We start from the raw sequence: 18,634 nt of genomic DNA on the forward strand, positions 1-18,634 counted from the left end.
ATATGTATATGGCGGCCGCCAGACTTGATTCCAGTGAAAAAAAAAAATTATGTTCCTATTAAGGTTATCGATACCACCGTGTATTAATTACTAACCACTAAAATTTCGGATACTGCAAATAGGCCAGTTGTTTTGAAAATGCTTTATGGTAAGACTATCTGAGCTGTCAAGGACGCAGCTGCTACTAAAGATGCAGATATTGTCGTAAAATAGCTCGCGCAAGGCATTGATCATGAATTAGAACTGTGCCCATGCAGCAGCATTGGGCTTCTGAAACCCTGACCTATCAATACCCATTTTGTGAAGGACCTAATTAACAGGTCTATTAGCTTACATTAAAGCAGCCATTTCGGACTTCCTTGACCCTTCAGAGCTTGTTATGGACATCCGTTTGGCGTCATGAGATGGTGTCCTAATAGCCTTTACTGGTTTTTACCCTATGCTGCCCTTGGGAATCGTAATTCATATAGAGAGCTCTTGATTGACACACTTGTTGTCCTAAATAGGTGTGTGTTGACGCGCTTGATTGCTTTTTGGCGCTTCTTTATGGGGGGGGGGGGGGGCCTGGCCTGCAGGCTTCGACTTTGTTATCGAATGTGTCATGTTCATTTCCCGCCACTTAAGGCCATGATGCTAAGCCTATTGAAAATAAACTATACGTTCACCTCTACAAAGCGAATCGCCATATCTTTTGCAATTGTATCTATTTCTTTTTAGCTTTGCTACGCTCACTCCAAAGGTATTTCTTCCAGTTTAACGCATATTATAGAAGCAGTAGAAATGCTCAGCCACATATAACTAATGTATATATATATGTACACTTTCAACAAATCATTGTTGCGGTACTACACGAGGCCTTCAACGGCTTGCGAGGCAATCTGTAATGAAACCGCATAGTTTTGTCTGTCATCCGCCGCTCTTATACGTACAAGTGTGTATTATTATGAGATCACAAAGATACACGACGAAGGCTTTTTAGGCCATTACTGTTAATGCTAAACATAACCGTTCCTGCGACCAGTAATGCTATTCTACTTCTGCTATTTGTACAGGCAATCAGCCCTATCCAATGATGTTTTATATATATATATATATATATAGATGCTTCTTTCCTTTGTCAGTGATCACCTGTCGGTAAAAATACAGGTGAAAGTGAAAGGTAGACCACGTTAAAGCTGATGATGACGAAAAAATAACCTAGACAGCTCGTTGAGCTCTCGCACAAAAAAGCCAACGCAGGTTTCCCACAAACTTCAGCTTCATCGGAATTCTTTTATTTTCTAGGAAAGTGAAAACCATTTAGTTTTAGAACAAAACAACAAATTAAGCTGAAGTACGTGTTCACAGATGCTCAGATGTGAATATCTATGGGTGGGTAAAATCATCGCTTGGGTAATAACAACGGTACCCTTCTTGGGGGATTTGTCAATATACTGTTATTCCTAGCTATAGATGATAAGCTATAGAAATATTCACCTTCACGTAAATCTTGTATTCATTGACTCCGATCCCTATGCAACTGAATAAACTGAATCCTTTCAAGAAGTCGTTACGTAACGACATTTGTTCGCTTAGTTTTTTGTCTGAAGCTCGACCGACTTGCTCGATTGACCGGACCCGTAAACGTACAATGTGTTTTTGTGTATGTGCCTGTAGAAGATTCAAATAAGACTATATTAAACTGAATTGGCTACATGTCCATTGACACCCGTTCTTTTTTACTCTCAAGTACTTCCCTCGGGGCGGCGAATGCTGATTCTTTTGCATATGGTACATGCAAATGTTGTCCTGTACAAATACTAAGGTACTTCTCCTTCTCAACAACATATGTATACACCGACTCAATGGGCTAGTGGACGTCGTACTGTAAACAACAATCAAAATTACGGTGGCGACTTTGGCTGTGGGGACAACAAGTGTTTTAGGTATGGAAGATTTATCAGGTGCAAACACACTTGTAGACTCCGTTGTGGAAAGGTTCTAAAGAAGCGACTAAACCTTCACGCTCTCTGAAACACCGGCTCAGATTAGCTGCCGTGCGACAAGTGACTTCTACGGAAGCCTCGATATTCTGTGAACTGCGTGCAATTCTAACCCCCCTACATCACGCGACTAACGTACGGGCGAAAAAAAAAAAAGAGGCCAAATCGTGATACTATTGTACTGAGCTGTGGTGGCAGTCTTTTGGTCGCTCGATGCCAAGATACGGAAAAGGCCTTTTGAGCGTTTGCGTGTTGCTTCCTGGAGTCTCATAAGGAGATTTTTACATTTTTAACGGCCAGAGATAAAAAAAGCGTGTGTTAGAGAAAGAGAGGTTGGGTGCGTAGTGCAACGGGAAAGAACTCCATAGATTATCACTCTCAGATCCGATCTATATGGACCGGCCTCAGTAACGAATTAATCATCTGTCCCATATCCGCATTACAGTTAATAGAGTGTACAGTTGTACCGGCTGTTGTCTGTTGACGGAACGCTACGACAAATGTTTAATCCACAATTTATAACTTACCATATATGAATACATAACGGATGTAAAAATTCGTAATGTTACGTTGAACGTCGTTGAATAAACGAGTGATCGAAGCGGATCCTTCGTTGCACGAACGCCACTCTATCCCAATATTTGTCACGCATATCAGATGCTCCGGCGTAATTGGAGTTAAGAGCTGCGAACTAAATGGTTATTTTACTACTGTTCTGTTTACAGGTAAAATCCCAGGCAAGTACCAATTTTCCCGAGAACCAGCAGACGGTGATTGTTCGGTGACGATCTCGACTGCGCGATTAGAGGAGGACGATGGTCTTTGGCAGTGCCAAGTCACAATGGCTTCCCTCGAGGATCTTGGACTTGAGTCACGAGAAGCGCAGCTAACGATACGAGGTATGGCAGTTACCTCAAGTTACCGTAATGCAATCGGACATGAATTCGATGGACAAAGCTTTCCTTATAGAACTGAGAGAACATAGCTTGTGCATTCTTCTGCTAAATCCTAATGCGGCTTTCGTGAATCCGCGATATCAGTGTAAAAATAATTTCAGTCAATAGATCTAACTAGTTAAGTTTAGTCAAATAACACGAAAACAACGAGTATTTTTTCGAGTCAAAGCCTTTAAATAGCGCCTCGGCCTCCATGTAGGACCAAGTTACATAATGTTCGTCTTTAGATGCATGTTAGATATTGGGCCATGGCTAGCTATAGTTTCTGATACTACCAAAAACATTGGGTTCGTACCGCCAGGTTGCACATATACCAGTGAAAAAAACGTATAAACGATTCTACTCTGTCCTACAATATTCTATTGACAATCTGGCTGTCTACGAAAATCGATGTGTGTAGAGGTTAACGAAATATAACCCGTCGAAAGATCTAAACATGACATGTTATATTTAAGGACATCAATTTAGGGACAGTCATTCGTGTGCTGTCAACAACATGTCCTACCATAGAGTATTTTAATTGCTCCGGGTGAAAGGGATAGTTGTCGTTAAACCGTTAGCGTTAAGGTCGTGATGTACCTGCTCCGCAGATCCGTCTATCCGTGCTACTACCAGTTGCTTTGTCGAATATGGTTTGCATCCACTTTTGACGATGGCCCAATTAAGAAGTGCTTCGCTTCCGGCGGAAACGCACCCTGTTCGATTTTGTTAGAAATTTAATTGTAGACCGTTATAATGACAAGGGAAAACCCACGTAAAAAGAGGGATCCTAAAAACTGTCCAACGGCCCGAATTTGAGCTAGCTATTGGTAATAAAGTCGCGTCGGCCACGGCCAGTTTGCGGTCGTAACAATACGAGTAGCCGCAATAATTGCGGTGAGCATAGCCACCAGTGAGGATATCATCTGGGCAGACTCAGGGGACCACTGAGTGCTAGTATCTCGAGGCCTTTTAGCCGACTCTAGTTAGAAGCGAGGCAAATAGCCGATGAAGAGGATAGTAGAGACAATTCTACCACAAGTGTGAGAGCCCTGCAAAAGTCGTTGGCTGAGGGTTTTCGGAATAAGAGATTGCCTTGAACGTGGTACCCAACTCATTCTGTTTCGCCAGCCGAAGTCTCAACCCAGGTGGGCTTTCGGTCGCAGTGCAGTTGCCATCGTGAAGCTTTGCTACAGGCGTTCTACTGGTTCCATAGTGCCGGCTGACAGCTGCGGCACAGGAATGTCAGGTTTCAGGGAGATTGTGGAAAACTGAGGTAAACGTTCTAGCTACAAAGCTTTCGCGGCCATTAGTTTGTTGCCTAAATCCTTGGGGAGTTTTCTCGTTACCGTTTCGTTTGGGAAAAAGAACGCTGGGGGAACGGGGGAGCGAGGCGTGGTGTAAGCTAAGAAGGAAACGAACCTAAGGGTTCCTGACGCGCTGGCCACGCCCGGTGGGGCTAAACTCGTGACATTGAGCTAGTTCGTCGTCCTGTTGCAAAAGTCTTCAACTTGCAACATCATCTTATCAGTAGAAAAATGGGAAAACTTGTGCGGACTGCCAAGGTTACTCTAAAATAATAGGCGCCAATTGCACTGTTATACTATAACTGGGGTCTAGAATTTGCCCTAGCTAGGGGCTTGGATATGTTGCTTTCCTGATCATCCATTAACTTAGCTTACATATATATAGCTAGCTAGAAGGATAAATTCTATGTTGCTGTGCTAGGGATGAGCAAAGCGAAGAGCAATTACTCTAAAAGCAATGCGGGGCATCTTCTCTTAGTCTAAATTGCTCGATAATTTTTGCTGCAAATCAGATTGGTGAGAACTTTTATGCTAGAGTATATCGTATAGCATCATCGAAACGGTGTTCGCCTTGTAGATTCTAAGAGTTAAGTAGTAAACGATTTTTCAATGATATGTTCAACTAGAGTTTTCGTTTTGTACGACTACCTACTTGGATGTTTTACCAGTTCTTTTCACTTCAACTTAACACTCACAAAAACTATCAAAAGTACTGCTGTTACTATCTGGCTTAGCCAGTTTTCAAATACGAACTCAAATTGTTTGTTTGTGCTTCCTTCAGAGCAAAACTAGCCTAGTCCGTAAGGATCCAACATTGACTCGTAGCTGAGGTTAGCAATACAAGTGGAAGGCTACCGGTTTGACTAAATGGCACGGGTACAGGAGGTGCGATTTGCTAATACACAGATATACGGAAACAGCGACGATTGTATTTGTGTCATTTTTTCTGTTCATGCTCTAGATGGTCGCTCTATGTTTCTAGATGTTTCGTTGCGGAATGAAGCCTCTTAGCCTTGGGGCAATACCCGCTGACCAGGTGATCAGGTAACCATCAGTGCCTTCTTCCATTTTATAACAGACTCAGACCTCTTTGTCAGCCGTGGTCACATTAATCCTTCGCAGTTCTTCCTAGGTTTGCCTTGAAGGTGGATGACAAAAGCGCTGGTATATTGATTTCGTTTAGCTAGTATTTCAGCGTTGCAGTGCAGGCGGGCTACAGCAGACAGAGCCTCTAGGAATAAGCAGTGACAGAAAGAAGAGACACTGCATAGATTCGGTTCGTTTCGAAATAACCAGCTCCAGCTTAATACTGTATAGGGGTAGGTCCGTATCCCACTTGCTCGTCCATGCCTTCGTTGGCCTACTTTGCTACCAGCTGATGTGTGAAAGCGTGGTAGGTCACCACGGCGCTGCGAGATTACTCTAACAGCAGCGAAAAGGTGGCGATAGCCGTGTAGCTGTCACCGATGACACGACGACTAAGTGTTGCAGCTGGTCGATAGTGGAGGCTTGTGCTATCCTACTGCCACCGGAGCCGGCTGCTGCTTCCTCTGCCCCGTTTTTTTGCTACCGCCAGCTAAACCGTTGGCCGACGCTTTCCCGGTTTTCCTTTATTTGTCCTGCATACTAAAAAGAGACAGGAATGGGACTGCTTCAGTTACATATGGATTTCTGGCAAGCGATGGACATTGGATGAGGATGTGATTTTGCAGACGAAATCGCGAGGTCCCGAACACAGCCAAGCAAGCACACCGGCCGCAGCATATCGGCCAGCCAACGTGCTATTTTTTTCGCCCTATAGGACGCCACGGGAGGAAGTACCGCCAATAAGGCAAGCATCACATGCCTCTTCCTTTTGTCACCATCCTTCGATCTCACCACTCCATTGCATGGTGATGAACAATGCGTTTGTACATTCACAGACGTGCCTAGATATCCTATCTGCCCTGCTTGATACGAGTAAATATAACTAGAAGTGATCGACTGTTAATGATTAGCGGAAAAAATCGCAGAGCGGTGGACCTTTGTGGGTAATAAATTGATGATATTTCTAATCTAATTAAACTAATTTATTCAACACAGTCTGTCAGAACAGCTTTGCAGAACAATAAAATACGACTCAGTAAGAATAGACAGGGTCGCTATATGATTTGGTTGTCCTGTTAAACAGAAACGGCTACTACGTGTCTTTGAATGAACGTCATACGTAATTTGGCTCCTCTTTAATAAGCGTAAATGTCATGCGTTAAATAAGCTTGATAACGACTAGAGCATACTCAATTGCTAAGATGGGGCAGAGAAAAGCTTTTATAACCCAATATAATATGTTTACATTACATCTGTGCATGACTTTAATGAGCAGGGACGTGATCATAGACCAAAATCCTAATAGGCAACTGACATTGACCTGGTTTTTTTTAATTAAGACGACGCCTCCAGACGCGAATGTCATGTCCTGTATGCATTTTAGTGAAAAAATAGATTCAACGTTACAAGATAATTGTACAGGCTGGTCTACTTGGCCTATATCATAATTTGTAGTTTCATAGTAATACGAAGTAGGAATTTGTAAATACATGTGTTGTCCATGGCCTGAATCAACCGGTTCATAGAACTTCACGTACCATTATTAGTTTCGAGGATCCAACGATCCTAGTTTTCTAATTCTAACTGATTCCTGTGTGTCCAGTTTAGCGCAGGCCATAACCTTGTACAATTTCGAAATAATTAGATCAGCCTTATAACCCCTATGGACAATTTACTCACCTCTGATTTAAATAAAATCGAAAATCTAACTAATTAAACGATCCGATCACATTAGGTAAAACGCATTGGCATTAGACCTACTCATAAACGTTCCAGGGGCAAACTAAAAAGGGGCGGCATGTCTAATCACTGAAAAGAAAAGTCCTACGAAAATTTACTAGCAGTAATTTTTCTCAAATTTTTCTATGCCTGATGTGCACGAAAGCTTTGTAAATTTTATACACAATCCTATCAGTAAGCATATTCTAATAAGTAAGGCTCAGAAAAATAGAAGCGAGTTACACAGTTACAGTAGCTTTATACCTAAACTTGTTGTAAATATTTTCTGACTTTTTAATAATTTTATCATCTGTGGGTTCATTAGATAAATAGCAATAAAATTCTGCCAAAGGGGCTAATCTACAGCCACTTGTCTGGTGGATACGGTTCAAACCTAGTAGAATTGTGTTTAATTGTATACGATCAGATTTTTTTTTTTTTTTTTTTAACATATTCGACGCCGGAAGCCATCCTACACTAATAGATCAGTTGGTGATTTTCTAACATTGACAGACGCTAAGTTTGTCGGATATGACTCTATCTAGAAAACAGACCTTTAAAATGGTTTTAGTAGATGCTATGCGTGCCCGTCGGGTGTCTGTGCAAGCAAGCCCTTGCCCCAGATCTGAATATTATTTTTTGTTTTTATCCTAAACTCAACATACATGACTCGCTCGTCTACTAGGCGCATATTAAACGTTGACGGTTTTAGTTATATGATTCTGGAAAACTATTTCATATCTAACAAATGATCGTACGTCACGATTGTGCGAGCCTAAAGACATTGACTTCTTCGATACATAAAGGCGGCGCCTCGTGCCTAAAATGCGATCATCGACGTCACCTTAATGGACCCGTCGTTTTCGTGATGGTGTCAATTGTCACACTTGGCGTCATCGAAAATTCCCGTATTGGAGGATAACCTTTACACCACATAAACGATTGGGTACGGTACTTTGTCTTGCCACAGTTTACGTTTATCATTTGGTAGCTCTAGATTTGATGTCAACATTCAAGCTTAGCTTTACTAAAACTACATGTTGCCATAATATAAAATCTGCCGCCCCTTCTAGCGTGTATAATCCACATATATTTTACGCGTGGCACGAACATAAAACCTCGGTAAGTTCCAACCCTCTGCTGCAATGTTTACGTGCGAAATAAATACGTTTCCGGCATAAATTTAGTCTGGCTTTGTAGGTAAGTACAGTGATTGCGCCTCGTTGGCTCTTTGCAAGCAGAAAAGTCGCAGCTTGACCGGACCAGGTAACCCCGACGTTCCTTTTGGGCTGGTCTGTAATAATCATTGTTAGAGTTTGCTAGAGAGGACTCTGAAGACGACGATAATATAGAGTGAGACGTATTCAACTGTTATACATTGTTGTGACTATAGGCACCCTACCTGTCACCGTGTATGGCATCCAGTGGTAAACCATTTGACTATATGACATCTTATTAGAACGATCTTTGCTACCTGTCACCCGATGGCACAATTTCAACAGCACCCCGTGAGCTTGCCATCCGAAGTTTCACAATAATAGAACGTCGCTGGGACGATCGATTGAGCCGTGTCTCATATGGTCTGCTGTGGCATGGCACTCTGAGAAATCACGTGATCTGATAGTAAACAGCATCAAATCATCCATAAAAAGAGATCCATCTAACCTTAAAAACTATCTTATGATTGCAATATATAGTATGTATCGTAGTGTAGTATAAATTAATTATCTCTCAAAGTGATCTTCAATGTCTGAGCTTTATCTATATATGGTGAATAGTAGTACTTCCAGCGGTATCTAAGTGAGTAGTAGGTGTATCAGTTTGAAACTTCAGCTCCTATGCTAGAGTTATGATTATTTGAGACGTGATGTATCATTTGTAGATTCTATCAACAATAAGAGGTTTATCTTATTTTGCAGAGCCTCCTCAACCGCCTCGATTAGAAGAACATGATACTCAAGTGGCCGGCGGTGAACGGCTGGCCGCTCGCGCAGGGGAGCCGAAGAAAGTTCGTTGCGTTTCCCGAATGGGCAATCCTCCCGCGTTCATTAGGTAATCACTGAACATCTTTTTCTCCTTGTATAGTATAAGGTTGTGAAAAATAGACCCCTTTTTTCCCTTATAATAAATAAATATAATAATATAAATAATAAATATAATAAATAAAAACCCTTTTTTCCCTACAGTTCAATATCGCATCGAATGAAATGACTGATATCATAAGCTTATCATCGCCTTCAATAATCCAATACGCAAACGTGGCCCCCTACACGCAAATTTGGTTTTGTAAAAGCGTTTTGCGATGAGTTCGGCCATCTGTAAAAGGTTCCTATTTTCTATTTGGAAGTCCGCGCGTATTTTTCTTCAGATAGTTGACTCGTATCCGGAATGAGCCAACTGATCTCATAACCGTTTTCGGCAGTCCCTTTGTGCGCGATGTGAATCATGGAATATTTACGGGACACTTGGAAAGAATTTATTATACAACGCTAAGAGAGTTATATAAATCCTAAAGAGCGTATGCAGCCTGCTATGGTCGAGGTTGATTGTACAGAATATGGTAGTTTAAACAATTAGAAAACTAGAAATGCGTAGTTTTTTTACTATGTGACTACAATTTGTCTAAATATCGTTTGAAAATAATATTAAGGAACCAAAATGAAGGAAAATAAATTTCAGGCAATACCTTTATAAGTCCTGTATGTAAAACCCTGCATAAACGTACGCGAAAAGTGTTCTGGGTTTCCAACTTAAAATCAAATTACTTTGCTTGCAGCATAATTATTGTCGATAGAGATTTTATTAACATAGATCATAACATTCTGTGACGTCCTAGGCTAGTTTACGATATTTTTATATAATATCTTCGCTGGCTAACTTTAGACTTGTTGCAAGCAAAAACCGCTTAAAAGTACCCATATTTTAACATGACTAAGACTATCACTTGTGCGGCCGAGCGGAATACGCCCACTGGTAATAATGGTTTATTACCTTGTTTCAACTTAGCCGGTAGCAACGTCGGAGCAGCTGGCTTCGTCTTGATCACTACGTTTTTCAGTATTTTTCGGTCATAAGGGCCATCGAGCACACGTTCGTAGCTGATCATCGGCGATATATTTATTCGTTATTAGATTTTATTTGTACGTCCTTGCTTCGGCCAACTCCGTTGTTATGACTGAGCCGGTTGAGATCCGGTGTTGATCCGTAGGACGAAGTGGCCCGGTTTTGTCTAATATACACTGTCAACGAAATGCTGTTTTTTTTTTCCGTTGATTACTTCATAGCAGCGCGGTACGCAGTTGGATTGATGGCGGGCATTTTTATAATTGAATTTGGACAGTCATTTAGTACTCTAGCATATTATACATAGTAGGCTAAGATACGTAGTGATGATAGCGAGAAACGACAATGAGAAGGTGGGCGTCGCCTTTTGGTCGATGATTCTCAGAAGGCACGCATATTACTTTTCGCAAATTCATATATCGACGGCATATTGGTCTCTATCAGTGTCATCGCATGAATTATTAAGTTTTTACAGTCATTTTTTTTTATGTAGACACCCCTCAGCCTAACGCCTCTGAACGTTATGAAACTTCGTTCTAATCTGCATAGTCGCATTTTTAACATACACACCCATTTCAATAAGGATCAAAACTAAATAAGGCTGTTTCTTATGTCACGCATATTTCATATCGGTAGCGATTGTAGCGCTACTACAATCGTAAACAAGATCTCCATCTTGGTGAACATGGCAAGGCGGTAGCCTAGCATCTAGATGGCGGCCAAATTCCAATTCTTCGAAAAATTGGACAATGGTCGTCCGCATTGAACCTCATTGAATTGCTGAATCAATGTTGTCAGGCCTTTATGGCCCGGAAGGGACAAGGGTGTTGCGGAGATAGGCTGGTGGAGGAAAAAAGGATTTGGCCATTTCTATTGTTTAACAGCGAAAAATAGAGGGACAGAATGTGAACGAGAGACCTTCCGCAGGAGGAGAAAATCCTGCGGGAAGAAAAAGAGGGAACCGAGTAGTTTTGTCTGAATTCGCTGTCATCACACCGAGGCTGACCCACCGACTGGGATAGGTAGGATTCGTCGAAGAGGCCAACGGACAAAACCAGGACCAGTACCAGCGCCGTCACCACTACTACGACCGCCTTCCGTCTGGATATGGCTGAGCGACCCAATGACAGCAGTGTTCTACTTCGTTCCAGCTAACAACACCTTTTCATGTACTCCCACTCTGTACTCAGTTGTCGAGTTGCAAGCGAGATTCTCTTTCTGTAAGCGGCGGCGACGACACCGGTGGCAGCAATAGCCACAACATCAGCAGCCGCAGTAGCAACCTCTTCTACCGCCTCCTACGTCAGACCCAAACCTGGTCAAGTGGGCATAGATTGGCTTTAGGAGAGACAGAAAAAAGTGCTTCCGGACATCTGTCAGTGGAGTGGGGGAACAGGGGGCTGTGCGAAGCAGGAATGCTACTGGTTATCCAGCCCGTTGACTGTCCCGTTCATAAGCCACAAGCCTTGTTTGGCCTGGGCATGAGCCAAGGCACAGAGATGAGAAGCAGTCGAAGTCTGTCTCACTACTACTGACCCATCGGCGCCATATATCGGAGGCGGTGGGCAGCCAGAGAGACAAGCCGCTCTGAAACAAGTTTTTGCTGAGCAGTACCTACTTGCCGCGTAGAGGCGGAGTGGCGGATGAAAAACTAATTTTCACGGTTCTACTATTGGTTAGGCTGGACTGTTCGTTTCATTCGTAAATCATTGAATGGAAATGGTTGTGGTAGAACGAAAGCCGTATGATGACTTGATAGAGGCTTTTCGGGATGCAGGTAGGTGGGTGGCTAAATTGTAACGAATTTTAGCGCGAAAAATTAAATAACTGCTGACCACCACAGGAGTCAAAAGAAGACAGGAGAAAAAGGTGGGCGTAGGCTCTGTATAGTTGTACACTCACAGAAGTTTTCACCTACCGAGGAGGATAATGTCAATGGACACGTTTCAATGAATGTTTGTTTGCACTGAAAGGCGGAGAAGTCTTTGGCTCCCCCCAAAAAGAGCAGGACCCGATCGGCTTCTGTCGGCAATAGACGCAATTTGACAAGAGTGAAGGCACCGCAACTGATGTTAGGGTCGGAGTAAAGGCGGCATGGCAAATCCACTATACGGCGTGCCGAAGCACCCATGAGACCGGCCACGTATCAGCCTAAGAAAGCCGAAGTTCTGTGATGCCTATTACACTTCTCCTCTGATCTTTTACAGGGGCGTTTGGATTAGAGTTTGGGAAACGTTAAAGCAATGGGAATCATGATCATCATCTCCGATCATCGTACGCTCTAGATGTCAGCCGCGTGTGATTGAGAAAAGGAAATCAGCACTGGATGATCGCTGCTCCAGCAAGCGATCAGGTCTAAAAGTGCGGAGCAACCGCTGTGTGGGTTAGGGGGTGTTACAGAAGCAGAAAGCTAATAAAGGTCGAACTTGAGAATTGCTGAAGCTGCTTCTACAGAAGAAGCAGACCCCAGTCGGCAAATCTGTGACGAAGTAAAGGAAAATGCAATTTGATTTTTGTGGCCACCGGCTAATTGCGCCGGGGGCCGCCTACTACACGCGGAAAACTGCCAGATAGAGATGACGTTGGTGAACGTCATCACGTGTCAAAAGAAAGTTGAGAGTTGCTGCCTTGCCCCATAATTTACACCGTAAAAATAAATCAGAATAATTTACTAGGTGCAGAGATGCTTTACGATACTTTGTCACACAGCAAATATATATATACATCGAGAAAAGAGACTCTGACAACATATGTGGCGTCTACCGTAAATGACTAATAAGCAGCGCACCTACTTTTATAATTGATTGGTCAAACATTATCATTTACAGACCTGTTTAATCTGAACGAAGTTCTCGCTGCGGGTCTGGGGCATTGGCTCACAGTAAAAATTCCCTTCATTTCTTTGGAGGAATACAAAAAAGGAGGGGTTATGGTTATCATTTCTAGCGTCTTAAGATGAACGGGTGTAGATATCTACTTCGGTATAACAATATTAGTGGGATGATTATGTTGATTAAATTTCTCATTTCAGAGCTATATTTTGTTCTTAGTTGTGCTGTTGCCCCAGTTGGACTTGATTGATTTAGGAGTGATGTGGTGAGATCGTGAATACGCGGTCTGTACATGTTTGAGAAGCTGATGAATGGGAGCCACATGGGTCCAATCCATCGGGTTCACGTCTGCCTTTTCTCGCCCGCTGCTTTTCTCTTGGTGAAAAAAGAAGGCGAACTGTGGCAAAATGTTAGTTGAAAACGCACCCACACCACTGTCCGTGCCATGGTTTCCCAGTGGGTCTCTTTAGGCGGGATGCCTTTACAGGACACCAAAACGCCTTTGCTGTTAGATCTTATACCCTATCCTAGATCATCTTCTATCTTCACTCGCTTGTGTATGTATTCAGAGATTCGACAGATCTCGGATCGTACGTTAGGCATGTAAGTCAGCTAGCGTCGTTTAATAACGAAAAAGTCCGACCCTCCCGACCTATTCCCGCTACCTTCCACTGATCCTTTTCACCCTTTACATCACTACTGAGACTCCAGTAGACAAAATTCTTGTACAGACACACACAAATCTACATACGAGCACAAAACCTGCTTTTATTCTATGCCACTCTGTGCGTCTGCCTGCTTGACTGAATTTAGGCCTGTACCTGCCTGAGCATATTACACAAGCTCAGCCCTCGGTCTCCTCTCCGTAACCGGCCATTTAACCTCTCCATAACCGCTCATCTCGACAGACACGCATATTATCTGTAAACATGCTCAACTATTACCGTTCGAGACTGCGTGTATAGACCCCCCATAGTCTACGAAGGGTTTCCTTCATCCGGCGGTATTAATCTCCCCGCCCGATTCGAGCGTAGACAGGTAAACGTGCAAGTTTAATACTATAGCGATACTGTTACATCAGCAAAGAGCCATCGAGACAAGTGGGGTAAAAATAGTCGCCGCTGAGTGAACGAACGGTCGCCAATTGTTCCTGTGAAATTTTTATATGAAAAATATAGAAGAAAGAGATCCTCAAAAAATGTGTATATACGTACATATCTTCATCGGTCACGATTGATTATTGATTAGCTGTTTAATGATACTTCCAGCGTTCCAGAAATTTACCATGGTGCAACTGCATCTCAAATAATTAATCCAATTATAAGGTAGACAATAATATCTTCTGTTAACGGCAGAATATCTGTACCTAAATAAACAATTTGTTTTACTATAAGCGTAAGTTGAGTAACTAAAAAGGTTCATCTAACCAAACGTAACGTTTTATATGCAAGTTGATCTACCTGATGACACGATTAGTATATTTGGCATTGTTTTTTGTGTGTGTGTGTGTGTGTGTGTGTGTAGGCGAAGTTGTGTATTGCCGAGTACACTCTATTGTCCTGGATGATAATTTGTTTCCTGTTCATTGCAGATGGTTCCTTGGCAACGAGGAAATTACTCACAGTTCGGCGCAGACGAACGCGTCCGATGTAGCTAAGCCACGAACTTTTACTGCCAGCTCATTGCTTCATTACACGTTTGAAAAGGTACCACCTTCCGAGTAGATAACGTTATCCTTATCCATTTGTTTTAAATTATATATGTATAATAGATAACGCATGTATTTTTTGAAGAAGTGCTCTATGCACATGGTCGCTTTTCCTGCCACGGTCAAAGACCATATCAACGAGGCGGTGTGAGAATATCGACGGATCATTTATTCTCGAAGACGGACTTCTTTTTTGTCTGTCATAAATGGCAATAGCATATTGGATAAGCTTAACACTGGGATCAAGTCACAACTTGCACTTACTTACCGTTATGTTTTACACACTGTGCCGCTAAGGCCATGTTCTCAACTTTTCTCTCGCTTTCTATATAAAGCGGGTTACTCTCGATCGAATATTATTCCCAGAATTTCTCACTGTCAGACACGCTGTTTTAGCACGTCGATTTCTGAAGGCCTACTTTTATAAGCACCCCATTTCGCAGAAAAATTTACAGTGGGGTTGGGTCACAGGAGCAGGTCTTGGATTACAGTGCAGGTCAGTGTGCGTTCCTTTTTCTTCAGCATTTCATTGTTCCGAATACCTGAAAGTAGGTACGTTTTACAGGTATCTTTTTTGTCCAAGTCTAATTCATCGTATTTTGACGGCAATGTTCTGTAGCTAGCAGTTGAATTGAAAAATTGCGATGACACCTCCTGTTTGGAACCGGTACCGTATGGTTATTTTGGCTTCATGAAGTACTTGCTCGTAAATGGCGTGGCGTTCCTTGTTTGTACATAGGTGGTAATTTTGTTTATTTACTAATCCAGCCGGGTCAGAGCTGCGGCTCAATAAGAAGAGGATTTTCTATGCACAACTAGAATTGCGTTCTGGTTCCAGTGATCTGTAAGCTTTTGTACCTGAATCAACTAAATACTGCGAGACCGAACAGCAACGCTGTCGCGAAATACGCCAGGCCCAAATATAGATCCAGCCATTTTAGGCCTTTGCTCGAGGCTATAGAAAAAAGTCCTAAAAGACGCAACATGCCTACTGTGCATTATGACATGTGCATCGTTAACACTGACTCTTAAGTAAACCTTCCAATTTAAGCGAAGTTGTTTGTCGGTTTTTTTTTCGATTGTACTGAGACCGTATCAGCAACCTGGTTGCAGGGCAGACATTCGAATCGGGTTGACACATCGACGATAGCTGACCTTATATCCGAAGTTACAATTGTCAGTGCAACAAATCTAGTTACTGGGAAATCTAACAGACTTCCGCCAAACATTTTTGCGTATGATAGCCGTTTGTAGTTATGAAACATGAATAGTTAAAAGTTAACTATACTTCCAAGTATGATTGTGGCCAGGCTGTTTTATAGCGTATTTAGTATACTAGTTGAATGATATCTAAATATATATATAGTTGATCGTATCATGAATAAATACTTAGATTAAGTTATGAACATAAACCAGCTGGCTAAGTGTAAAAAATCTTATTGCCTGCTACAAAGAGTTTATTAGTTACATTATTTTTTACGTCGTCGTTAGTGAGATTGAAAAGAAGTGGCCTACCAAAACAATTAACAGTTATACCCCAGTTCCTGCTGACGAGTTTCATAAACTTCGCCTGTTACGCCGATATTACCTCTATTACGAACTCGCTTAATTTGCGAAGTACACAGGGAGTTTTTTTTGGGGGAACATTGCTGCTTCCAAAAATCCGATCGCCAAACCTGGTGGTCATTCGGTTACTATGGAGATGTTGGCGCAGCGGCTCCAATAACCGCGAAATTTGCGTAAGGTAACATGAATATCACCTCGATAGATATACCCCCCCCCCCCCTTCTAGACGACCACCAAATGCACTATTTGTCTTTTGTTAGAGAATAACAGACGCCCGTGCACGGCAGCATCTAACATGATTGCCCATTACCCTGACAGGGGGGTAATAAGCACACAAAAAGTCTAAAGTAAACTTAACTGTAGTAGCTCGAGCAAACTTATCGAGAGAGTTAGAAAATCCAGTATTCTGAGTTAGCAGTATTCTTCATTAGATTATGTATTATAAACGTCTACGGGTAATATGCATCAACCGAGGTTTTCTTTGGAACGAATATCGGGCTGGAACTTCATCAATGCGTTAAGACAATCGTGAATTGAATATGGTATACTCTCGTCGTATATCTACTGCCATGTATTGATTTCGATCTATTAAAAAGTAATAAATAAGTAACAAAAAGACCTGATTGAAAGATCGAAAATATCTATTTGCGAGGAAAAAGCAGTGTTTGGCATATTTCCAGCAAAATTATTATATCTCTAAAATTTGCTAAAAATATGTACACACATATTGCGACCTCAATATTTATCTTGAGCGATACTAGATGTCCTTACGAGTTCCCTACAAGTAGAGAAAAAAAAAAAAAAAAAGCCAAAAATTGCCGCATTTGTAAGAAAAGTACTTTTATTTTGCTTCCCATCTATTTATAATAGCACAATTGAATAGCAACTTAGTGTGGCCGTATACAACTTTGTGTCTATGTGTGTCTACGATGTTTGTATGAGTACGGTGTACAGTAACGTATGAGTTTGGGAACGATTTCAATTGGACTCGAGCGGTTGATGGTTCATCAATCAAGCGGAAAACGTAGACCTGCTATATACTATAAGCCCCAAATGGAGGAGCATCTGCGGGCCAGGACCATCGTTTCCGCTCCTGCTACTACCGTGCCACTCCTAAGGTCGACTGCAAGGTACAAGAGGCCTGGCTTTCCCGCCGTTACGACCACCTACCAAGTCGAGTAGCCGGCTTCGCCTGCAAAGGGTGAACGCCACTAGCCAACGTAAATATGTAGGCATTGTTGTCATTAAAAATCTCCGGAACTGTAATTTGTAGTGATCAAGAAATCATTGTTTATTCTTCCTTTGAAACAATTTCAGGCATGACAACTTACATTTTTACATAGACACTGAAGGCAGTGCTCTGCTTTTCGGAAACCAACCGCCCAACATGATGTTGAATCATGACTATCAAGGACGGAATTAGGTCTGGACTATTTTTTTTTTTTATATATATATATTTATATATCGGCTGCTTGTCGTACTAAAAGAGTATTAGCGGAGACACATACGCAATTAATTCAATTAAGATAGAGAGTAAACGGTTTAGCTTTTTCAGTTTATGCTGTCTAGGTTCCTGCTCGTCTGACGGACAATTTCACGTTAAAATACCACATCAATATTTCAATTGTATACAAATACTGTGAATCGTTTGGGTACTACGTCAAGAGTCTTTACGAAAGCAGCTCATTGATGCCTCTTCGTTACATAGGCGATGATATCACACAGCATCTTTTCAAGGCTACGTGTAACGGTCGTTATCAACGAAAAGTACGAAAAACTTAGAGCATTTAGTGCCATACTATGCTACATATATAGAAGCGGTATCGAAAAGACAGTCGGTATTCAGTTAAGAACTTGTTTACCTTTCGATCCAAGTTCGAGATCTCATATCAGGCCTATTTTGAAAACTTTCAACATCAACTGCAGCCGTAATGTTGAGGCGGATATTTGTATAAGTATCGAGGATTACTAAAGGAGAATTGCTACGTTTCAATATACTGATTTCTGACTACCCAGGTTGCGCGTTTATTGTTTGTTGCAGAAACCAAAGTTAAACAAAGGCTACCTTATATTTTACGATTGCAAAGTATGAGTTTATTGCGGTCAAGGCCATAGAGGTGTTTATGGCCGTATACAAAGCTTCGCAATAACCTTTGGCTAACGACCTTACAACCAAAAAGCGAGCTCTATGACCTTCTCGAGGTTCTCCCAAATGAATACAGAGTTTGGATCTGATGGGAGCCTTGACTGAGTCATAAAATCGGATGGCCATAACAAAGAGGTAGTCATTTAGCTACTTTGATATCGCAACGAATGTGACGCCTCAACGGTTGCCTATGAGGACCTAACAAATTTAGCTTCCAGTAGCTAGAATATAGGAAATGAAAGTAAAAATTAACTGTAGTGATGGTTTGGCACTCGTTAAATATTATATATA

The 18,634-nt window shown here is 41.9% G+C and overlaps 1 protein-coding gene across 2 annotated transcripts in view; it reads left to right on the forward strand.

Moving 5' to 3' along the window:
* LOC111252659 (irregular chiasm C-roughest protein-like) overlaps positions 1 to 18,634 on the forward strand; it is a 160,561-nt gene that overhangs the window by 106,267 nt on the left and 35,660 nt on the right. For both annotated transcript variants that reach the window (XM_022810905.2, XM_022810904.2), the window contains exons 3-5: positions 2,708 to 2,881; positions 8,949 to 9,081; positions 14,515 to 14,629. In XM_022810905.2, coding sequence (XP_022666640.1) covers positions 2,708 to 2,881; positions 8,949 to 9,081; positions 14,515 to 14,629 — 422 coding nt within the window. The remainder of the gene's footprint in view (positions 1 to 2,707; positions 2,882 to 8,948; positions 9,082 to 14,514; positions 14,630 to 18,634) is intronic.

This window comes from Varroa destructor, unplaced genomic scaffold, assembly GCF_002443255.2.
Source record: "Varroa destructor unplaced genomic scaffold, Vdes_3.0 BEIS01000006.1, whole genome shotgun sequence".
In the NCBI taxonomy this organism is placed as follows: domain Eukaryota; kingdom Metazoa; phylum Arthropoda; class Arachnida; order Mesostigmata; family Varroidae; genus Varroa; species Varroa destructor.